The sequence below is a fragment of the Neopsephotus bourkii genome, unplaced genomic scaffold (assembly GCF_033783945.1).
Source record: "Neopsephotus bourkii isolate Nb327-2 ecotype Australia unplaced genomic scaffold, CSIRO-AGI_Nbou_v1 NB_1704, whole genome shotgun sequence".
Lineage (NCBI taxonomy): Eukaryota > Metazoa > Chordata > Aves > Psittaciformes > Psittacidae > Neopsephotus > Neopsephotus bourkii.
The window spans coordinates 49,580-74,782 of record NW_026902178.1 but is presented as its reverse complement, the minus strand read 5'-3'; the positions used below and the strand labels follow the sequence as shown (position 1 = coordinate 74,782).

General features: G+C 44.7%; 1 protein-coding gene across 1 annotated transcript in view; it reads left to right on the top strand.

Annotated features, from left to right (window-relative positions):
• Positions 1–25,203, top strand: part of LOC133224537 (nuclear transport factor 2-like) — a 48,053-nt gene that overhangs the window by 2,304 nt on the left and 20,546 nt on the right. The window contains exons 2-3 of the mRNA XM_061376070.1: positions 1,317–1,388; positions 5,145–5,243. Of these exons, the coding sequence (XP_061232054.1) occupies positions 1,317–1,388; positions 5,145–5,243 (171 nt within the window). The remainder of the gene's footprint in view (positions 1–1,316; positions 1,389–5,144; positions 5,244–25,203) is intronic.

Sequence of the window (25,203 nt, the reverse complement as noted above, 5' to 3'; positions counted from 1 at the left end):
CTTCTCATAAAAGGAGCATGTCCAAACTCAAGAGTTTGAGGCTGTATTCAGGGGCTCTTCATACTGCTTTTGGTTGCATCTGTGACCCTGAAATGCTTTGTGCTGTTGCCTCTGGTCCCCTTCTTTGTTCTTTTGGCTCCTGCTGCACTGTATAGTTCCTCCTGATGACATGTGGAGAACCAGAGCTTTTTCAGAGTGGTTGTGATGTTCTGCAGGTGCAGCACAGTGTGGCTGGAAGATGTGGGTTTTTTATGTGGTGTGGATCAAAAACAAGCCCTGGAAAGTCTACTGGACAGCACACAAGTGGAGTTCTTAGGAATCTGCCATTTTCTGCAGAGGCATTCAGAGCTTCAGTGAGAGTTGAAGACTGGATGGGAAAGAGTTGGGAATTGTGTTCCTGGAGGTATTTAAACTCAAAAAGGTAGAAGGAACTCCCATCTATGGTAGGGTGCACAAGAACTTGTGCTGTCGGGTGTAGTGTGAGGGTGCTGTTTGGAGATGGCAGCAGGCGAACTTTGAGCTTAGTGGAAACCAATTTAAATGTCTGCCAAGGTTTAAGATTGGGTATGAGAAGGCAGAGCTATGTCAGCAATTGGATATTGTGACTCCAGTTTAAACAGAATGGCCTAAGCTGAGGAGAAAACTTGTTGTCAGGTGCAACAGCAACAGACAAGAGCATGCTCAGAACACCCTCCCTCATATCCTGAAGGTGCTTGTAGGCTGAACCACCTCTGTCACTTCATGCTACGCAGGGCAGTTTGTTAGGAAGCCCTCAGAGGCACATTCTGCATTTCTGGGTGTGAGTAGGATATGGAAATCAGTACCTGAGAGGAAAAAAAATTGGTAGTGTAACTCATTTTGTCAGATTTCTTAATGTATTTTTATCTTTCTACTTGTTTGACTTTGTGTCCATAGTTTGTTTGTGGGGATTTTTTTGTTTGTTGGCTTGGGGTTTGTGTTTTTGTTTTGTTTTTTTTTTTGGGTGGTGTTTGTTTTTTGTTTGTTTTGTTTTGGGGGGGAGGGGGTTTAACCTTTAAATTTGTTTCTGAGAGCAAGCTTTGATCCAAAGGCAGGAACTTTCTTTGCTGGTACAATCATAATAATGAAATTTAGTCTACTTAATTCCTAGTTGATTCTTCCAAACTTTTTCAGTTGTTCTTTGTGGCTGTTTTCCATTTCTCTTGGAGGTAGTTTTCAAATAGCTGGATTCTAAGGATATATGCCAAATAAACAAAGTCTCTCACAAGGGTGGTTTGGGGTTGTTTAAGGGTTATTTAAGTAGGCTAATTACTTTTCCCCCCTCCCTCCCCCCCCAGATTGATGCATCATGCCTTACATGGGAAGGACAGCAATTCCAGGGCAAAGCAGCTATTGTTGAAAAACTCTCTGTAAGTCTGTAATCCTTCCTGAATGCTTTGTGAAACAGTTCTGAAGACTCTTAAGTGAATGGATTCTGAAAATTTGAGTTAGGCTTCAGCAGCTTAAAAATCTCAAATATGGGACTTGTGCTTCCAACTTCTGGTCTTCAAAAAATGTGACTTGTGATTAATTCTATGTAGTGGGGTGTTCCTTTGGGGGTTCTACTGGAAGAATGTTAACGGACTTCCTTAATTTGCAAGATTATTTTGTGACTGTAATTGCATTTGACTTTATTAAAAAAAAAAAAACAACCCAACAAACAAAACCAAAACAACATAGTTCAGAAGTTGACCCCGTGATCTAGAGGAATGAAAGGTGTGGGTTTTTTTGTTTTGTTTTTTTTTGTGTTTTTTTTTTTGTTTGTTTGTTTGTTTTCTTTTTTAAAGTATGCCAAGGAAGTAGCAATAGCAAACCTGTTATTTGAATCTGCTTGTGACAGGCTAAACATGTTATTTCAAGGAACCATTTGCTTTCTGATACATAAACTACAAATAAGTACTACAGTGGAGAATCTAGCTTCTCAGTGCAGTATTTCTCAGCTGTTCAGATATGAGCGGTTATGGTTCAGGACTTTGACACCAGTATTTCCTCTTCAGCAAGTGACAGGAGACCATTTCTTACTTCATAGAGACTGAAACTCCGTGTTCATTTAGTTAAACTTGCAGAAGTTTTATCTTTTTGAGTACATCCACGCTTCTGTTATAAAACTGGGTGTACTTATAAGTTGTCATGAGACAATAAAGTTTTTTTCTCTTGCAAGATGTGCAGGGCATGCTTTAGGTCCTCATACATTCTGCTCAGAGCATGGTATATCAGGCTGATACACCATTTTTATTGTACATTAAGAAAAATCTTTAACTCGGATGCTTGTCTTGTTGCACAGCTACTGCTCCTTTGTTTTAGAATCACTGCTTTCATCGAGGACATCTTGAACTGTGAAAGTTGAGGTTTGCATCTTAGGTGCCTGCATTGTCTTTGAGAAGGCCATAGCTAGTGCACCTGTACCTTGCTACAGAGTGGGAATTAACACTTGTTCCTTCTGTCTTAATTGGTGCTGGACTTCAGAGTTGTTTCAAATAGAGTGCTTGTCCTAATCAGGAGCAGCCTGATTTCCATTGAGCATTTGAGGTAATTATCCTGTAGTTCTATGAACCTGCTGGAACAGGTAGTTTTATTGCCAGGAGTGGGTTTCAGTTACTCAACTTTATTCTTGCAAAATTCCTCTCACCTGACTTCAAGGAAGATTCAGTAGCTTTGGTGGTGAAAGCCCAGACATCTTTTAGTGTCAGAGGGCACTTTATCCTGCTCTTGTGAGACCCCACTTGCACCACGGTGTGCAGTTCTGGTGTCCTCAACATAAGAAGGACATGGAACTGTTGGAACAAGTCCAGAGGAGGCCATGAGGATGATCAAGGGCTGGAGCACCTCCCATATGAAGACAGGCTGAGAAAGTTGAGGCTGTTCAGCCTGGAGAAAAGAAGGCTGCATGGAGACCTCATGGCAGCCTTCCATTACCTGAAGGGGGCCTACAAAGATGCTGGGGAGGGACTCTTCATTAGGGACTGTAGTGATAGGATGAGGGGTGATGGGTTCAAACTAAAACGGGAAGTTTAGGTTAGATATAAAGAAGAAGTTCTTCCCTGTGAAGGTGGTGAGGCACTGGAATGGATTACCCAAGGAAGTTCTGAATGCTCCATCCATGGCAGTGTTCAAGGCTAGGTTGTATGGAGTCTTGGGTGACATGGTCTAGTGGAAGGTGTCCCTGCCCATGGCAGGGGGTTGGAACTAGATGATCTTAAGGTCCTTTCCACCCCTAACCATGCTATGATTCTATGACATAAAACCCCTGGTTGTAGTTTGGCATCTTACTTGTTGGCTGCTTTTTTGTACTCTTCATACCTAGGAGTGCTTCTCTCCAGTACAGATAGATGTCTGCTTATGCAGCCATCCTTTTGAGGTAGCCTCTCTACTGTAAAAAATCAGTGATCTCTCCTATCAGCTCTACTCTTTCCAGTGGGATTTTCCCCACTGCATCACCTGAGTAGCTCATTTGGCCAGCCAACCACTGGGGCACTTTTCTCTGAATGGGACAGTCAGGTACTTGAAACAGGCACTGTCTTACCCAGCCTTGTCTTTGGCTCCTTGTCACTGTTTTGTAGCACTCTTGACTCCAAAGCTGGAAAGTCTTCTCTCCCCAGTCTCACCTCTCACTGGCATTTTGTTATACTGAAAGTTGGGTTCTGGGTACAACCACATTAATTCCCTTTCATCCCTCTGCCTTTTCAAGAGACTCTTCTTGCAGGACTTGTTCAACAAGAAGTTGTTGTGCTAAGGTGAGAGCAGGCTTCATAGTACTCTTTTCTCAAAGGAAGGGTGTGCAATGCCCCAGCCTATGTGGGCACATTGCATGTTCAAGTTTGGGATGGTAACCCTGGAAAATATTCTGCTGGTGGTTCAGAAAAGACTGCTCTGCATTTTATTTTTTGTTTCTAAATGTCTATTCCATTTTACAAACCAGTTGGGTCACTTTGCAGTTCATAGTAGGTTGTGATGGTTCTCCCAGCCAAGAGGAAACACTGCAGGCTTTATTAGAGTGTTCTTGAATAGTGTCCCTCTGATTAGAGGACTACTCCCTACACTTCCTTTGCTTCCCCAGGTCCTGATCCTTCCACAGTTTGTGTTCTCTGTTATCTAAGGATTTTAGCTTCAGGTATTCTTCCTAGTGCCTTGCGCTTGTAGAACCAAAGCTGTACTTCACATCCTTGACGCTGGGACTCTGGTCTCCCATTCTTGTATTCTAGGCTTTCTAGGAAGTTTTTCAGGCTCCTTCCACTAGAGTGGAATGCAGAATTTGTCAAAGAATGTGCTTGGGTCTGCTTCAGCCTGTTAACAAACCAGGAAAATGTAGCAAGGCCATTAAAGTACACCCTGAGGTCTAAAAGACCACATGCTGCTGTCCTCTGCAGTGCATGGACTCTGGGTTTGGTGGTCTCTCAGAGCTCCATGGTGCTGAACTGCCACTTCTAAAGCATCTAGCATTAACACAGCTTTTGATAGAACAGTGCCAAAACATCATTTTATGACAGGACTCTGAGAGATCCCCTAGATATTTGATACTCACTTCTTGAAATCGTCTATGGTTGGAATATGAATGTGGTCTTGGTTGAAAGAGAGGAATTGTGACCCAATGTCTGGTGTTTCTCACCATGTGTTCCTTGTATACTTAACTCCAGACACACTTGGACTGGCTATATGAGCATCAAGGGAAAACAAAAGGGGAGAGGTGGATTTCCGGTCTTTAAAACTGGTTCTGGATCAAACACATTTCCTTTCTATTCATAGCCACTTGAACAAAGAAGCAAACTGGGCCTTGTCTGGTAAACCCCAGTACTGGTTCATACAGTCTTTGAACACCATTAAGAGTAGAAGCAGCTTTGTGCCTTCATGTGAACTTTCAGCTTAGAGTTGTTTTGAAGCTTGTCAGGCAGTGTGATTAGACCAGGAAAAGGTGTTCTTTACTGTATAGGGTGATGTTATTTCATGTCTCAGTGCTTGAAAAGCAGAACTGTTGATCAACCCAGCCTGAGTAGTGTTGAGTTTCAACAACTCTCCACACACTACTACCAAAATAGTCTAATGCTTCGTAATGTTGGATTTGCTTGATCTTTGTTTTGCCATCATGCAATGACTGTACACTTCCTTATTTTGCTTTCTTTTCATTGCAGAGCCTCCCTTTCCAAAAAATACAGCACAGCATCACATCACAAGACCACCAACCTACACCTGACAGCTGTATACTCAGTATGGTAGTGGGACAGCTTAAGGTAAACTCCTTCCATGACAGGTTAACAAATGCTTATGTCGTAGGTTTTATTTTTAGGATTCTAAATCATTTGATCTCTGAAAACATTAAAATACTCTCTCGGGTGGGGAAGGAACACCAGTAAGCTTGTATTGGGGCATCATTCTTCTGCTCTTCCAGACTGTCAAGGAACTGCTTATCCCTTCAGATAACTAGCACTAGGTAAGCCACCTGTAATTTGACAGCCCTACGTTCCTGCCAAGCAAATTGCCATGGTTTTTACTGTGCATACAAATACTGGGGGTTCTAGAAGCCTTAGTATTTCCCTTACCCTGATTCAGTAATTTTCAGTGTCTTCTGTTGCATTTAAAAGCATCATTACAGTGTTCTTGGGCAATATAAGCACATCTATTTTAATGTGCTCCTTGATGTAACATATGCATCAAGCTGCAGCTTAGCAGACGCTTTGTTAGCTGTCAGCTCTTCAGTAAGACCATGCTTTTTTGTTTGCTATCACAGTATACAAGAACACAGTCCTGGTGTTAATACAGTTCAGTACTCACGCTTGTGAGGTGGGCTGATGCCAACCTCATGAAGTTTAACCATACCAAGTGCAAGGTCCTACACCTGGGTCAGAGCAATCCCAGGCACAGCTACAGGTTGGGCAAAGAAGATATTCAGAGCAGCCCTGCGGAGAAGGACTTGGGGGTGTTGGTGGATGATAAAATGAACATGAGCTGACAGTGTGCACTTACAGCCCAGAAAGCCAACCGTATCCTGGGCTGCATCAAAAGGAGCGTGACCAGCAGGTCAAAGCAGGTGATCCTGCCCCTTTCCTCTGCTCTTGTGAGACCTCACCTGGAGTATTGTGTGCAGCTCTGGTGTCCTCAACATAAAAAGGACATGGAACTGTTGGAACAAGTCTGGAGAAGGGCCACAAAGATGATCAGGGGACTGGAGCACCTCCCTTATGAAGACAGGCTGATAAAGTTGGGGCTGTTGAGCCAGGAGAAGAGAAAGCTGCGTGGAGACCTCATAGCAACTTTCCAGTATCTGAAGGGGGCCGATAGGGATGCTGGGGAGGGACTCATCATTAGGGACTGTAGTGACAGGACAAGAGGTAATGGGTTAAAACCTAAAGAGGGGAAGTTTAGATTGGATATAAGGAGGAAATTCTTTCCTGTAAGGGTGGTGAGGCCCTGGAATGGGTTGCCCAGGGAGGTTGTGAATGCTCCATTCCTGGCAGTGTTCAAGACCAGGTTGGATGAAGCCTTGGGTGATATGGTTTAGTGTGAGGTGTCCCTGCCCATGGCAGGGGAGTTGGAACTTGATGATCTTAAGGTCCTTTCCAACCCTAACTATTCTATGATTCTATTCTGTGATTCTGTGGTCAAAACTGGTTCAGCAGTCGGAGTGTGGCCTCTGAGATCAAGCACTTATTGTTTAAACAGCTGCTGCTTGTGAAGAAATCAGATTATTTTTCAGGCTGTAATATGATTACATTGCTGTTTAAGTTGTTGTTCAGTTACACAGCTGAACCGTGTAAACTGACACAGTCCTGTTGTTTTGAGGACGTGTTGTATCTTATACCAGGGTCACAGAGTTGTAAATTGATAGGACTACTTATGAAATAAATTGTCCTGGAATCTGCAAAAAATATCCTGTATGTAAAGTCGGCTAAAGGCAGAACTTGCTCACAGTAGGCAGTGTTTATTTACAAAGTGTGAAATTACATAGCAATAGTTAAAATTACCAGAGTTAGTTTTGTCAGGGTTTGGTCCAGCCATGCAGACAAGTCAGGACTGTAAAGCCATCCCGTCTTTAAGAGAAACTGAGTTCAAATAACTCTAAAATTGCTGTTCAGGCTTCCTTTTCCTGTTAATTCTGAATGGCACCTCTGGTATCAAAACATTCAAACTTGCACTGACTGAACTGTTAACTAAGTAAACATAGGACTGAAAGTCTGAATCTGCTATTCCTCTTAATTGTTTTGGGCTGGGCATTTGAGAAGAGCGGTTCCCAGGGTGTTGCATCAATTTCTAAGCCTAACATAGATAGCTTTGGCTCTCAGAACAGTTGCTCCTGCTTCCTAGCTGCATGTTGGATTCCAGCTTTCTTGTTGCTCAATCCTACCTGCACACACTGTTGAGGAAAGACAGCCACACACGACCATGGAAAGCACTGAATTGCAGGACAGGCGTAAAATCAGACATGCTGAGCTCATTTGTCATAGTCTTGGGTATGCACAAAACTCACTGATGAGTCCAAGACTTCTTGACTCAATGTCTTGGGCCATTCACATCTGTACCTGGTTTTGCACAGTCATGTTTTTAAGGTTATTGCAAAATCATCAAGGAGATCACCGCTTGCAACAACGATTGTGTTGAATCCTGTGCCAAGACAGTAAGTTCTGAAAGATTCTGTAGAGCTTTGGGGTTTTCTCATCCATTAGTATTGTCATTGCGGTTGTAGATGTGATCTGGGAGCTTTCCATAAATGCCATTGTGTGGAGTAGTATTTCTTACTGTGCTGGTTTTATTCTCTGAGTAACTTCAGCTTCTTGAAATTATCTAGAGTAACTCAGGGATAGCATGTTATTGCATCTGTGTATTTGGAAAGAACAGAGTGGATTATTATTATTATTGTCTGTCATGGCTTAAGCCCAGCTTGTAACTCGGAAAGCCGCTCGCTCGCTCACTCCTCCCCCCTCTCCTGGAGGGAAGGGGAGGAGAATCAAAAGAATATAACTCCCACGGGTTGAGATAAGAACAGTCCAGTAACTAAAGGTATAACACAAAACCACTGCTGCTACCACCAATAATAATAATGATAAGGGAAATAACAAGAGAAGAGAATACAACTGCTTAGCACCTGCCAACCCGGGACCCAATGATGTTTGCTGCAGCACTGCTGGCCATGTGAAAGAACATTGGCTCTTCACCAAGACACTTTCCTATCCTTTGCAGAGATCTCCAAATTCCAAGGAATGCTCCACAGGCTTCCTGTTTCTGAAATCCCTGATACAACCACAGACAACTTTCCTTCCGTACAAGCTAAAGCCTATAGTGTTAGAGTCAAAAAACCACACCAAGCAGCTGGATCAACGCTTTGCAGATCTCATGCAGATGTTACAGTCCCATCTACCTACCTGATCATTTCAGACATGCATTCCCACAGGATCCTGTCAGACAGGATATGCAGAGATGGCATATTTTCTTCTATTATATCACAACCCCAAACAAGACATGTAAAACAATAACAGCAGTCTGCCAGCTGAGACACAGTTATTTAGCAAACCCATAATTTCTACATCAGCAGGTTTGCAGCTGAACACAGCACTCGCAACAAAAGCTTAGGCCATCTAAGCATTTTAAATGTGCCAATGTGTCTTTACTTAGTTTGGTTACATTCACAGAGTTTCCTGCCTGCTCTGCATTCAGCTGACGTAGCCTATCACAGTCTGTCACGGTTTAGAGCCTAGCCAGTAACTCAGAAGCACGCAGCAGCTCGCTCACCCAGGACAGTATCCACCCCTTATTCCATACCATTCACGTCATGCTCAGATCACACATTTTTCAATGTACCATCACTTTTGTCTCATATATAGAGATATATATACACACACACACACACACAAAGAGAGAGATAACATTCCTTAGTCCATGGACCAATCCTTATAAAGCTACTGAATTCATCCAGTCCGTGATGCTGGGTTCCATCTCTTGTAAGTCTTTTAGAGCCAGAAAGAGGCTGTGTGCAGTGTTGGATTGTTGCCTGCTGATGACAACATGAAACTCATCTCATTTCATCAAACTTGATTCTTTGCTGGGGTGATGATCGGAAGTCAGGGTCAGTCACGGGTGACCTGAAGACATATAGCTGGTGAGCTATAAAAGTTACATAGCAGGCAACAGCATAAAACTGAGTTCATTGACTGTTTTTCTCTAAAATCAAATCCCCCTTGAGGTACACATCAGACTTCCCAATCTTCCCACATTACCAAGCATATCCAGGTCCCTGAGCAAAAGCAATCCCACGAGCAGGTTTGCCTTTACCTGAAGCAGGAATAATCCAGTCTGCCTTCCCCAGCAAGTTCTTTACATGCACCACAGGAAATTAAGCCCCCTCTACAATAGGTAAAAGTTCTAACTGGGCTGGGCCAGCCCTGTGGGCAAATCATCTGGTGTTAACTAACCAGGTGGCTTTAGGTAAATGTGTATTCTAATGCTTGGAAGTCCCACCACCCATTGCTCTCAGAGTAGATTTTAACAGCCCATTGTACCATTTGGTTTTCCCAGAGGTTGGAACATGGTAGGGGATGTGATATAATCACCCAATGACAAGCTCTTTGGCCCAAGTGTCTATAAGGTTGTTCCAGAAATGAGTCCCACTGTCTGACTCAATTCTCTCTGGGGTGCCATGTCACCACAAAACCTGTTTTTCAAGGCCCAGGATAGTGTTCTGGGCAGTGGTGTGGGGCACAGCGTATGTTTCCAGCCATCTGGTGGTTGCTTCCACCATGGTAATCACATGGCGCTTGCCTTGGCAGGTTGGTGGGAGTGTGATATAATCAATCTGCCAGGCCTCTCCATATTTGTTCTTCAGCCATCATCCTCCATACCAGAGGGGCTTTAACCTCTTGGCTTGCTTAATTGCACCACATGTTTCACAGTCATGAATAACCTGGGCAATAGTGTCCATTGTTAAGTCCAACCCTCAGTCATGAGCCCATCTGTATGTCGCATCTCTGTCTTGATGGCCTGAAGTGTCATGGGCCAATCAGGCCAAAAATAATTCACCCTTATGTTGTCAATCTAAATCCATCTGAGCCACTTCAATCTTAGCAGTTTTATCCACTTGTTGGTTGCTCTGGTGTTCCTCAGTGGCCCGACTCTTGGGTATATAAGCATCTACATGACGTACCTTCACCACCAGGTTCTGCACCCGGGCAGCAATATCTTGCCACAGTGCAGCAGCCCAGATGGGCTTACCTCTGCATTGCCAGCTGCTCTGCTTCCATTGCTGCAACCACTCCCACAGGGCATTTGCCACCATCCATGAGTCAGTAGAGAGATAAAGTACTGGCCACTTTTCTTGTTCAGCGATGTCCAAAGCCAGCTGGATGGCTTTCACCTTGGCAAACTGACTTGACTCACCCTCTCCTTCAGCAGTCTCTGGAGCTTGTTGTCGGGGACTCCATACAGCTGCCTTCCATCTCCAATGCTTTCCCAGAATATGGCAGGAGCCATCAATAAACACCGAATATTGCTTCTTTCGGTCAATTCATTATATGGTGGGGCCTCTTTAGCACACATCACCTCCTCCTCTGGTGACATTCCAAAATCCTTGCCCTCTGGCCAGTCCATGACAACTTCCAGAATTCCTGGATGACTGGGATTTCCTATTTGAGCTAGTTGTGCAGTTAGTGTGGCTCACTCCCTGAAGCATCGGTTGCACGATGTGTAGAGGAGACCCTACCTTTGAACATCTAGCCCGGCACTAGCAACTGGGGTTGCAGGAGGAGCTGTGCTTCAGTGCCAATCACTTCTGAAGCATCTCAAACCCCTTCATAGGCTGCCAGTATGTCTTTTTCAGTTGGGGTATAGCTGGCCTCAGATCCTCTGCACCCCTGACTCCAAAAGCCGAGGGTTTGACCTCAAGTCTCCCCCGGAGCTTTCTGCCAGAGGCTCCAGGTAGGACCATTCTCCGCAGGTGCAAGTGAAAACACATTTTTCACATCTGGCCTGGTCCAGACTGGTCCAAGGGCTACTGCATGAACTGTCTCTCATTTAATTTGTTCAAAGCCTTATTTTTTTTTTTTGCTCAGGATCCCATTGGAAATAATTCTTCTTCTGGGTCACATGACAGAGAGAGCTTACAAACAGACTGTAATTTGGGATCTGCCATTCCCCGGAACCCCACAACATCTAAGAAAACTTGTGTTTCTTTCTTGTTAGTTGGTGGAGTCTTTGCTTTTATCTTGTTGATTACATCTGTGGGGATCTGGTGACGTCCATCTTGCCATTTTATTCCCAAAACCTGAACCTCCTGTGCAGGTCCCTTGACCTCACTCTATTTTATGGCAAAACAGGCCTTTAGAAGGCTTTGGATTATTTTCTTCCCTTTCTCAAGAACTTCTTCTGCTGTTTTACCCCACACGATAATGTCATCAATGTACGGCAGGTGTTCTGGAGCTTGCCCCTGTTCCAGTGCAGTCTGGATCAGTCCTTGTTTCCACTTCTGGGGCAGTCGATTTCAAGTGTACTGGACTCCCCTCCAAGTAAAAGTGAACTGTGGCCTGCACTTTGCTGTCAAAGGAATTGAGAAAAATGCATTGAGAAAAATGCAGGGGTGCAGAGGATCTGAGGCCAGCTATACCCCAACTGGCAATATCAGTTGTGGCATGCCGCTTGGATGCCCTTGACTCCAGTTCATATTGAAATTCTAGCAGGTCTGGTATGGCAGCACTCAGTGGTGGTGTGACTTCATTCAGGCCACGATAGTGTACTATTAGGCTCCACTCTCTGTTAGACTTTCTATGCCTAGGATGCATGGAGCCTCTGGACCAGTCACAATGGGGTGCTTCTGTCACTTCCTCCCAGTCAGGCTGATTTCAGCCTTCAGTACAGTCAACTCTTGGGATCCTCCTGTCACTCTAGAAATATAAAAGGGTTCCACACCTTGACAGCTTCATGGCATCAGGGTACACTGTGCACCAGTATCTACTAGAGTCTTATGCTTTTGTGGGACTGATGTGCCAGCCCATCTGACCCACACAATCCAGTAAAACCAGTTGTCCCTCTCAGCCACATGACTGGAGGCAGGATCCCTCTAATAGTGATCATAAGAATGTCCACGTACGTCTTGTAGAAAGGGATTAGCCTTCCTTATCACAGGAGCTGGAGTGAAATCAGCTCTTCCACTCCATCTGGGAAGCTACTCACCAAAGACTGGAGCAGCAACTTCCTTGACAATATCATTGTTGACCCTTGTTTTCCAATTCACGCACCCATTCCTCCAGAACTGAGGTAGGTTTTCCATCCCACTTTCTCATGTCTTCTCTGTGATCCCGCAGGATCGTTGGCTCCATTGTCCCAGTATCAGAGCAACCAGGTGATGATGTGCTCCCCTGGAAGACAGGGGAAATCTTTTTGCATATTCCATAGGTCAGTTGAGGTCTGGGGTTAAGAAGTCACTTCTTCCTCTTCCTCTGATTCACATGATAATAACTTTTGTTCAGATATTGTCCCCTGTAGTAAGTGCATTGGTTCTTCATCTTTCTTCACTGTACGGGTTGCTCTTTGTGCCTCTTGTTTGCTTTTCCCTTTGATTACAGGGGCAAACGATAATAGGCCATTCTCAGGGTGGTATGGCCGTATGTAAAACACTCTGTGTGCGTGCCACCATGCTGATCTCCAGCACAACCAGCAGGCAGGTCTCAAGGGTACCCAAAGGCCATCCAAAACCTTCAGAACTCTCAAATGATGCTGTAAATAGCCTGGTGGGGGAGTAGGGGCTGCGAGGGAATGTCTCCTTCACAGGTGACACCTCCCAAGGAGGGAAGGAAAAAAAAAAAAGTGCAATTGCTAAACACTTCTATTATAATACTTCCAAAAGTATAGAGGTGATGACCACACTGGGAACGCAAGCCAGATCAGTTTCATGATCAATGAGTCTACTGTATTACAAGTCATTACCATGAAGCTCAGCAAAACAAGAACCTCAGCGCAAGCCCCCCAGCCGATAAACACTAAAACAGCAAATACCGGCTGTAAGTAAGATACAACATTCTGAAACTCTGAGATCAAGCGCAACTACTCCACAAGCCAATAAATCAGCATTGCAGTGAGTGATTATTAATCCGAAACAATGAATGATTATCACAAATACGATTAGACACACTCCGGTCGCATCTCTTGTTATCTCAACCCTTCGAGCCCCACGTTGAGCGCCTCAAAGAACTGTCGTGGTTTAAGCCCAGCTGGCAACTCAGAACCATGCAGCTGCTTGCTCGCTCCCCCCATTCTTCCCCTCACTCCTGGAGGCATAGGGAGTAGAATCGAAAAAAGTAACTCCCATGGGTTGAGATGAGAGCAGTCCAGTAACTAAGGTATAACACAAACCACTACTGCTACCACCAATAATAATAATGTTAAAGGAAATAACAAGGGAAGAGAACAAAGTTGCTCACCACCCGCTGACTGATACACAGCAGCAATCTAGCGCTTCCAGATAAATGCCCCCAGTTTATATACTGGGCATGACCTGCTGTGGTATGGAATACTTCTTTGGCTAGTTTGGGTCAGGTGTCCTGTCTCTGTTTCCCCTCCTCCCTGGCAGAGCATGAGACTCGGGAAGTCCTTGGTCAGAGTAAACATTACTTAGCAACAACTAAAAACATCTGTGTTATCAGCACTGTTCTCAGGCTGAAAGTCAAAAGCACAGCACTGCAACAGCTAAGAAGGAGAAAAAGGACTGTTACTGCTGAACCCAAAACAGTTTCCAGCCCTTATTCCCAGACTGTCTTCCCCAGCAAATTCTTTATGTGCACCAAAGGAACTTTATCCCCTTCTACAATGTGTAAAAGTTCCGACTGGGCTGGGCCAGCCCTGTTGGTGTTGACCAGCCAGGTGGCTTTTGGTAAATGTGCGTCCCAATATTTGAAAGTCCCACCACCCATTGCTCTCAGTGTAATTTTTAACAGCCCATTGTACCATTCGATTTTCCCAGAGGCTGGTGCATGGTAGGGAATGTGATATACCCACCCACTGCTATGCTCTTTGGCCCAAGTGTCTATAACCTTATTCCAGAAATGAGTCCCTTTGTCTGACTCAAGTCTCTCTGTGGTCCCATGGCACCACAAGTTTTGTTTCTCAGTGCCCAAGATAGTGTTCCAGACAGTGGCGTAGGGCACGGCTTATGTTTCCAGCCGTCCAGTGATTGCTTCCACGTGGTAAGCATATGGCGCTTGCCTTGGCAGGTTGTTGGGAGTGTGATATAATCAATCTGCCAGGCCTCTCCATATTTGTTCTTCAGCCATCGTCCTCCATACCAGAGAGGCTTTAACCACTTGGCATGCTTAATTGCAGCACATGTTTCACAGTCATGAATAAACTGGGCAATAGTGCCCATTGTTAAGTCCACCCCTCGATCCCTAGGCCATCTATATGTTGCATCTCTACCCTGATGGCCTGCAGTATCATGTGCCCACCAGGCCAAAAATAATTCACCCTTATGTTGTCAATCTAAGTCCATCTGAGCTACTTCAGTCTTAGCAGCTTTATCCACCTGTTGGTTGTCCTGGTGTTCCTCAGTGGCCCGACTCCTGGGTACATGAGCATCTGTCTGCGTGTCATAACTTCACCTCCAGGTTCTGCACCCGGGCAGCGATATCTTGCCACAGTGCAGCAGCCCAGATGGGTTTCCCTCTGTGTTGCCAATTGCTCTGCTTCCATAGGTTCAACCCCCCCCCACAGGCCATTTGCCACCATCCCCGAGTCATTATAGAGATAAAGTAGTGGCCACTTTTCTCATTCAGCAATGTCCAAGACCAGCTGGACAGCGTTCAACTTAGCAAACTGACTCAATTCACCATCTTCTTCAGCAGTTTCTGCAACTTGTCATCAGGGTCTCCATACAGCTGCCTTCCATCTCCAATGCTTTCCCACAATACAGTAGGACTTATCAATAAACAAGGCATATTGATGGTCACTTGTTTAAAGTGTATTATATGGTGCTGCCTCTTCAGCACACATCACCTCCTCCTCTGTTGACATTCCAAACTCTCTGCCCTCTTGCCAATCCATGATGACTTCTAGAATTCCTGGATGACTGGGATTTCCTATTCGAGCTAGTTGTGCAATTAGTGTGGCTCACTTACTCCATGTAGCATCGGTTGCCTGATGTACACAGGCTACCCTTCCTTTGAACATCCAGCCCGGCCCAGGCAACTGGGGTTGCAGGAGGAGCTGTGCTTCAGTGCCAATTACTTCTGAAGCAGCTCGAACCCCTTCATAGGCTGCCAGTATCTCTTTCTCAGTTGGGGTATAGCCTGCCTCGGATCCTCTGTATCCCCGACTCCAAAACCTGAGGGGTTGACACCATGTCTCCCCTGAAGCTTTCTGCCAGAGGCTCCAGGTATGACCATTCTCTCGACTGTGGTGTACAGTACATTTTTTACATCTGACCTAGTCTGTAATGGTCCAAGGGCTACTGCATGAACTATCATTTAATTTGCTCAAAGGCTTGTTGTTGCTCAGGGCCCCATTTAAAATCACTCTTTTTCCGGGGCACAGATAGAGAGGGCTTATAATCGAACTGTAATTTGGGATGTGAATTCTCCAGAACCCTACAACACCAAAGGAAGCTTGTATTTCTTTCTTATTTCTTGGTGGAGACATTGCTGTTATCTTGTTGATCACATCTGTGGGGATCTGGTGATGTCTATCTTGCCATTTTATTCCCAGAAATTGAATCTCCTGTGCAGGTCCCTTGACCTTACTCTATTTTAGGGCAAAACTGGCTTTTAGCAGGATTCTAATTATTTTCATCCATTTCTCAAAAACTTATTCTTTATCACCCCACACGATAATGTCATCAATGTATTGCAGGTGTTCTGAAGCTTGCCCCTGTTGCAGTGCAGTCTGGATCGGTCCATGGCAAATGGTAGGGCTGTGTTTCCACCCCTGGGGCAGTCGGTTTCAAGTGTACTGGACACCCCTCCAAGTAAAAGAAAACTGTGGCCTGCACTCTGCTGTCAAAGGAATTGAGAAAAATGCATTTGCACTATCAATTGTGGCACTCGACTTGGCTGCCTTTGACTAGTTCATACTGAAGTTCTGGCATGTCTGGTACAGCAGCACTCAATGGTGGTGACTTCATTCAGGCCATGATAGTTACTGTTAGTCTACACTCTCCGTTAGACTTTCTCATTAGCCATATGGGGCTATTAAAGAGTGAGCTGGTCCTGCTGATCACTCCTTGACTCTCCAGTGTACGGATCAGCTGATGGATAGGAATCAAGGAGTCCCAGTTGGTGCGATATTGCCGCCGCTGCATTGTTCTGGTCGCGATTGGCACTTGTTGTTCTTCGACCTTCAGCAACCCCACAACAGAAGGATTCTCAGATAGACCAGGCAAGGTGGACAGCTGCTCAATTTCCTCTGTCTCCAAAGCAGCAGTACCAAAAGCCCATCGGTACCCTTTTGGGTCTTTGAAGTACCCTCTCCTGAGGTAGTCTTTGCCACGGATGCATGGAGCCTCTGGACCAGTCACAATGGGGTGCTTTTGCCATTTCCTCCCAGTCATGCTGATTTCAACCTCCAGTACAGTCAACTCTTGGGATCCTCCTGTCACTTCAGAGATATAAATGGATTCCACCCCTTGACAGCTTGATGGCATCAGGGTACACTGTGCACCGGTATGTACTAGAGCCTTATACTTCTGTGGGACTGATGTGCCAGGCCATCTGATCCACACAGTCTGGTAAATCCGACTGTCCCCTACCTCCACCTGGATGGAGGCAGGGCCCCTTTAATAGTCATCACAATGTTGGATACTTAAGTCTTGTAGAAAGGGATTATTCTTTTTTATCACAGGAGCTGGAGTAAAATCAGCTCTTCCACTCCATCTGGGAACCTGCTCACCAGAGACTGATGCTGCAGCTTTCATGGAATGATCATCCCATGGGTTGATATAAGAACAGTATAGTAACTAAGGTATAACAGAAAACCACTACTGCTGCCACCAAAAATAATTATGAGAAGAGAAATAACAAGGGAGGAAAATTCAGTCTTTTAGCACCTGCTGACCGATACCCATCCCCACCAAAGCAGCGATCTAGTCCTTCTGAGTGTTTGCCCCCAGTTTATATACTGGGTATGATGTGCTATGTTATAAAATACCCTTTTGGCTAGTTCAGGTCAGTTGTCCTGTGTCTGATTCTTCCTGGCATCCCCTCCTCCCTGGCAGAGCATGAGACTCAGAAAGTCCTTGGTCAGAGTAAACATTACTTAGCAACAACTAAAAACATCTGTGTTATCAGTGTTGTTCCCAGGCTGAAAGTCAAAAAAAACACAGCACTGCACCAGATGCTAAGAAGGAGAAAAATGACTGCTACTGCCAAACCCAGGACGTTGTCATGATCAAATCCAACTTGTTTGTGGGTTTTTAGTAGGAGAGGCCACATTTTTCTACTCTTCCTGTCTCCAGTTTTGAGTTTTAAAAAATTACGTTTTGATGCCCGGGATTGCTGCACCTTGTTGAGGATGTGTCCTGAAAAATCAAAGTCAATTTAGATCTTTGACTTCTTACTTGTACCCTGTGTGATACTTACACAGGTAGAGAAATGAAAAGATCAGTGACAGTAGCATGAATCATAGAATTATAGAATCAACCAAATTGATCAACCTTTAAGATCATCAAGTCCAACCTCTACCCCAGCACTGCCAATGCTACCACTAAACCATGTCACTGAGGGCTTCATCTACATGGTTTTTGAACAGTTCCAGGGACACTGACTCCACCACTGCCCTGAGCAGTCTGTTCCAATACCTGAACACCCTCTCTGTGAAGAAATTGTACCTAATCTCCAGTCTAAACCTTTTCTGGTGCAGCTTGAGGCTCTTTTCTCTTGTCCTGTCACTTGTTCCTTGGAAGCACAGACCAGCCTGCTCCTGCTTCCATTGTCCTGTCAGGCAGTTTTAGACAGCAATAAGGTCCCCCGTGAGCCTTCTCCAGACTAACCCCCCCCAGGTCCCTCAGCCGTTCTTCATCACAGTTGTGCTCCAGGTCCTGCACCAGTTCTGTTGCCCTTCTCTGGCCCTGCTCCAGCACCTCAATATCTCTCTTGTACTGCGGGGCCTAGAACTGGACACAGGATTTGAGGCGCAGCCTCACCAGTGCCCAGTACAGGGGGTTAATCAGTGCCCTGGCCCTGCTGCCGTACTTGTGCCAGTACAGGCCAGGATGCTGGTGGCCTTCTTGGCTGCCTGGGCACAAGCTCACATTCAACTCTGTCATTTAGCACCTCTGTGTCCTTTTCCATGAGCAGCTTTCCATCCATTCTTCCCCAGGTCTGGAGCATTGCATGGGGTTGTTGTGGCCCAAATGTAGGACCTGGTAGTTTGCCTTGTTGAACCTCATACCATTGGCCACAGCCCATTGATCCAGCCTCTCCAGATCCCTTAGCAGAGCCTTCCTACCTTCTAGCAGGTCAACACTCCCAGACAAATTGGTGTCATCTGCAAATTTACTGAGGGTGCACTTGATCCCCTCATCCACATCATCAATGAAGATGTTAAATGCCAAGCCCTGAGAGATACCCTTAGTTACTGGTCGCCAACTAGATGTGACACCATTTACCACAATTCTTTGGGTTCTGCCACCTATCCAATTTCCAACCCAGCTAAGAATACACCTATCCAGGCCATGAGTAGCCAGTTTCTCCAGGAGAATGCTGTGGGAGACAGTGTCAAATGCTTTACTTAAATCCAAATACACAATGTCTGCAGCCTTTCCTTCATTAACCAGATGGGTCACCTTATTGTAGGGGATCAGGTTGGTCAAGCAGGACCTGGCCGTCATGAACCCATGTTCACTGGTCCTGATCCTTCCATTTTCCTGCACTTGCTTTTGATCTCACTTAGGATGATCTCTATGACCTTCCCTGGCACTGAGCTCAGGCTGACAGGCCTGTAGTTTCTGGGGTCCTCCTTCCTGCCCTTTTTATAGGGAGGTGTCATACTGGCCAACCTCCAATCACCTGTGACCTGCCCACTAGACCAGGACTGCTGATAGATGATGGAGGGTGGCTTGGCAAGATCCTCTACCAGCTCCTTCACTTTTGGGTGGAACCCATCTGGCCCCATAGACTTGTGTACATCTAAGTGGAGCAGGAGGTCACTAACCATTTTTCCTTGGATTATGGGGACTTCAGTCAGCTCCCCATCTCTGCCATCCAACTCAGGGGACTGAGTACCCTAAGGATGATTGGTGTGGCTATTAAAGACTGAGGCAAAAGCAGCATTAAGTACCTCAGCCTTTTCCTCATCCTCAGTCACTAGGTTTCCCCTGGCAACCAGCAGAGGATGGAGGTTCTTCTGGGCCCTCCTTTTATTGCTAATATATTTGAAAAAGTATTTTTTATTATCTTTGACAGCAGTGGCCAGATTTAGTTCCAGCTGTGCCTTCGCCTTTCTAACTTTGGCTTTACAGAACCTAACAACATCCTTGTGCTCCTCATGGGGTGACAGTCCCTTCTTCCACAGGTGATAGATTCTCTTTATTCCCAAGTTCCAGCTATATCTCCCTGTTGAGCCAGGCTGGTCTCTTTCCTGCCAGGTTGATTTTTGGCACATAGGGACTGCCTGCTCCTGTGCCTTAAGGATTTCATTCTTGAAGAGCGTCCAGCCTTCCTGGACCCCTTTGACCTTCAGTAATTTTTCCCAGGGAATTCTGCCAACCAGCATCCTAAACAGGCCAAAGTCAGCCCTCCAGAAGTGAAAGTTTTGCTGACCTTCTTCCTGACTTCTCCAAGGCTTGAAAATCCAATCATTTCGTGATCACTTTGCCCAAAACATGTTCATGACATGTTCATGTCATATGCAGAGAATACTTGTGTGACCACGTATGTGTTGAAAGCCATTTTAATGCATCTCAGTGCTGTTCTAGATACAGTACTGTAACTGGGAACAACTGGGTTCAGTTAGTGCATTGTAACAAGTGGTTCTTCTTTACCTTCAGTTGAACAGGGTGCACTTCAACACAAACATGGAGCTGCATACTTTATTTTAAAAGTTGTCTTCTTAATGGTGTAGTAGTTCAGCTTACATCCATTGGTCTCAAGGAAAACTGAAGAGAAATTTGCACAAGGGAGAGCACTTCCAAGACCACCAGTAGCAGAAGGGAAAAGCCACGCTTCCTGCTTACTGTTCAGTTATCCTTTCCATGGCCCTGTGAACCAGATTCTTCAAAGCCCAGTTCAATCAATGCATATGCTTTTGAATCCGCTGCCATTTTCCAGAACATGCATAATTTCATGTAATGAAGGAGCATGCATAATGCTTTTAATAGAGTAATCAAAGAAAATAATAATGCTAAAATACCTCTTACATGTCCTTTCTAAGAAGTCATTCTTGGCATGATATTTAAATTGATTTTCTGAGGCCTTAGTTGTTTGAGTTGATAGTCTCAAAAATTCAGTGGATACTCACTCATTCTTAAGTCAGCTGGGCACATCTTGTATTTCTTCCTTAAACCATTATATTTTGATCTTGTTTGATTTTAGTGAGGGGAAAAATCCCAAACTAAAGTAGAAAAACCTTCTACTCTCCCTGCATATATTGTGGAATGAAATGCTACCAAATTGTCACAAAGCCTCAGCTTTCTTCTTAACTGCACTAAAAGAGTTCTGAAGAAATCACACAGCCAAGGACTATTACTGTCAGACCCTATTTCCTTTGCCAGAATAGTGTGCCTTAAGTAAGCCTGCAGGTTTGGGTTGTTTTAAGCCTTTGGCCTCTGTCCTGGGTTCAGCAGTAGCAGTCATTTTTCTCTTTCTTGGTAGCTGGTGCAGTGCTGTGTTTTGACTTTTGGCCTGGGAACAGAGCTGATAACACTGATGTTTTGGTCTGGCCAAGGACTTTGTGAGCCTCATGCTCTGTCAGGGAGGAGGGGAGGCTGGGAGGAAGCAGAGACAGGACACCTGACCCAAACTGACCAAAGAGGTATTCCATACCACAGCACGTCATGCCCAGGATGTAACTGGGAGTTACCCGGAAGGGCTAGGAGACTGCGGGATTGGAGGAGATATCAGTCAGTGCTTGGTCGGGCTGGGGGGGGGGACACGGACGGGACGGGACGGACGACAAGTTATCGGTTGCTTGGTGGTGAGGTGTTTTATTCTTTTCCCTTGTTATTTCCTTTATCATTATTATTATTGGTGGTAGCAATAGTGATTTGTGTTATACCTTAGTTACTAAACTGTTCTTATCTCAACCCATGGGAGTTGCATTCTTTTTGATTCTCCTCTCCGTCCCTCTGGGAGTAGGGGGAAGGAAAGAAAGAGGGAGGAAAGGGGGGGAGTGAGTGAACTAGCTGGCTGGCTGGGTTTAAACCACAACAGGCCTCCCTTGCTAGAAAGGGATTTAACTGAGGTCAATTGAAATAATTACTACCCTGTGAAAAGGTTGGGATGTGTATCTGCTCCAGCCCAGCATGCTAATACCAGTATGAACTGTAAATTAAAACAAAGCGACATCTTTTGCAGCAGAGTAATCAGCTGCACTGAGGGGACTGGGCACAACAGGTTCTTAGAGATGATGTCAGAGAATAATAAAGCATCTGAGTGGGGTGCATGTTACTAGCAAGGATCTTACTCTAAGTCTTTTATCATGTTTTGTTGCTGTTCTTCATCTGGGTGCATGTTTGTTTGCTCCAACTAGGAAGGATAAACATCAGTTTAAGCCTGTAGGAGTGAGTTTTATTTGGTGTGACCCTACTTTGCTAGTGTTCATCCAGAATGTCACCCAGTGTGCTTCACCTTGTAGCGTATTTCTCCTGTTATTTTCAGGCAGATGATCACCAGGTTCTAGGCTTCCACCAGTCCTTTTTGTTGAAAAGTTCTCAAGGTGCCTGGGTGTGCACCAATGAAGTCTTCAGACTAGCCCTCCACAATGTCTTACCCTCTGCCTTACTGCTCTTCCGTGCTGTCCAGGTTGAGTAAGGAGTGCTCTCTTCTCTCTCTTCTGTCCCTTGAGCTTGGCTGAGAAGCATGGCTGTGGCTTGTGCCTTCTCAGAGCAACCTGGCAGACCTGTGGCTATCCCACAGAATGTGAATATTGAAGTGATTGTTGCAGGATTAATTGTGAATAACTAATTGTTATGTGGTGTTTCCTAGCCTTAAAAGGGAAAGGCAGTTTGCAGTTAAAATCACTGGATGATTTTGTAATGCACGCTGAACACTTAAAGCACTGCTTAAAGCCTGTTAAATGAGACTTAACATCTGAAAGAATCTGCTATCTTAAGTAATTAGCCTTTCCTTTGAGGTAAGGATAGTTGCAGCCCTGCAGTTTAATCAGCAGATGCTGTGGGGTGCTAATGGAAGGGTAAAACTCTGACCAGAAAAGAGGAGCTGCGCAGCTTAACTTTGATTGCAAAGTAGTGTTGCATCTAATACTCTGACATGACCCACAGCTCTCTGAGCTGTTGACTTTCTACAGTTTGATTCTCCAGGTCAGAAGGGATGTAGAAAAACTGGAAGAAGTCAAAAAGCTGCCAAGATTGTCAGTGTTCTATACACAGCTTGTAGAGCTGAGAGAGGAGGGGCTAAGGGCAATCTGCCCTGTAGGTGGAAAGTAATTGAGCACTTAACCTGAAAGCAAACTGTTCTTGGTGGTGCCAGACAGTGTAACAAATCACAGTGGTTGCAAACCAGAACTTGGGAAGTTCAGATTGGGTACCAGGGAAGGTTCTTACTAGAAGGCTAAAACCCTGGTACCTGGACACCTTGTGAAGTGTCTGTGCTTGGAGGCTTGGAAGACTCCGCTAGACAAAGCTGTGCCTTATCTAGTGGAAGGTGTCCCTACCTGTGGCAGGGATGCTGGAATAGATGATCTTTAAAGATCCTTTCCCACCCAAACCATGCTGTGGTTCTGAATGCACTGCTGCTGGTAGTCCATGCCCATGACAAGCATGAGGCTGGCCTGAAAACCAGAATCATAGAATCATAGAATCATAGAATAGTTAGGGCTGGAAAGGACCTTAAGATCAAGTTCCAACCCCCCTGCCATGGGCAGGGACACCCCACACTAAACCATATCACCCAAGGCCTCATCCAACCTGGTCTTGAACACTGCCAGGGATGGAGCATTCACAAGCTCCCTGGGCAACCTATTCCAGTGCCTCACCACCCTAACAGGAAAGAATTTCCTTCTTATAGCCAATCTAAACTTCCCCTCTTTAAGTTTTAACCCATTACCCCTTGTCCTATCAATACAGTCCCTAATGAAGAGTCCCTCCCCAGCATCCCTATAGGCCCCCTTCAGGTATTGGAAGGCTGCTATGAGGTCTCCATGCAGCCTTCTCCCGATTAAATAAATATCTATGTGTTCATGCTTGCTGAATCACAGACGTAGCCATAAACCCTTGTGCTCAGATCAGATACTGAGGGGTTTAATACAAGGCAGTTGTTGTTTAGACAGCTCTGTCCTATCTGGGAATCAGGAGAAGGACTAGAAGCAGGCACTCACCGCACAAGTGCATGAGGGACATGAGGGATCCATGAAACTAGTACTACAGCTAGCTTTGAGCCACACCAGGCACAGAAAGCTGAAATGACATGCAAAGTCCCAGAAAAGGGAGTTTCCCATGTTAGAAGGCATTTCCCTTTTCCCACAGGGCCTTATCCCAGAGGCCACTAAAACCAAGGGGAAGATCAATCGTTTTCATCTAGTGCACCAGAACTGTTCCTACTACTGCTTTCTTTACAAGGATACATCGCATTATAAGACACAATCCTAATATTGATGTGAATTTAGCAAGAACCATGAAGCTCCATGAAGGTCTGAAATGCACCAAAATCTATAGAATTTTAGAGCATGGCCATGGAACTGCCTTCCTGTGGAGGAAACCCAAAGAACACCCAGAAGACTGCACAATGCTATTGCATCCTTTGCTGAAAAGTGTCCTCTCCCATAAAACTTCTCTACCACATATTACACACACAGACACACACACAAAAAATTATACCTAAGTGGGTTTGCTGGTATTGTTAGCTCACCATCTTAAATTTGGATTTTACCTGCTTCATCACCCTACCCTGCTAAAGCCATTTTGACAGCTGCACTGTAAACACTAGGGACAGGGGTTCACCTTTGCTTTCTGCTATCGAAAATATGAAGTCCTCCTTTTTCATTTGCTTTATAGGAGTTGCTAGAATGGAAATGATATGATAACTGAGCCATCCTGGTCTGCATTAAGAAGAGAGACACTGTATCAAAGTTGGTTGCAAAAATCTTGCAGATACTTCTCACAAGCGGTTATTAATTTCTTACATGAATTCAAACTATTTTAGGAATCCAACGTAACTTCTCAAGCTTATTAATATTTCTTTGGCTCTAGATCTGATTTAAGAAGCTTTTATTGGAAGTTAGTCTTACTCATAGTTCCAGATATTCTCCTCTATCAGACACAAAAGCCTCAAGTTGTGTTCTTCAACAGGTGATCTGGTGTGCTTTAAAATGTATCTCTGAAATGGCACATTCAAAGAAAATGGAACTATGCATGCACACAAGAAAGAAAAACAATTTAAAGAATACAAAAAAAAAGCCCTGTTCAGCTTTTCTCTGTGTAATTTGAAAAAGCCAGTCTTGTCAAAGCTGCGGTTTGGAGTGTGGCCACAGAAAACAGCCAAGTCAGCACAACTGAGTGTACTTCGGGCAGGGAGTGGGAAGGAACAAGTGTCTGTGGGCAGGATGTGAACCGCTTCAGATGGATCTGCTAAAGGAATAATGAGATGGTGACAAAACTTCAACTAAAATATGGGGGAGATAAATACTTAGGTGGCAGTTCAGAGCAATAGCGCAAATTAATTGTCTAATTGTAATGTATAATTTAAGCTTTTAGTAACTCTATGAAAATGTATACAGACTACATATTTATGACAAAAATATGATGACTCCATTTAATCAATGAAATCAAAACTCTCTATGAGATTCAGTTATTTAGCCTGCCAATCTTTATGACATTATAGTTTTATTCCTCTTGGTTTGAGATGCTGTCTCCTTTCAGCTGCTACTGTGCCTGCACAAATGGGAAAAAGCCAAATGATTGCACTGAGGGAACAGTGAGGCAGGATAGATACAAAATGCTGTCAAACACACCACATGAACAGAAAAAATATGCCTTTAATTTCTTTTAGTTCTTGCTTATTACTTGGATCAGCAGTTATGCAGGGGGAAGGAAAATAAATTAGATGCAAGGAT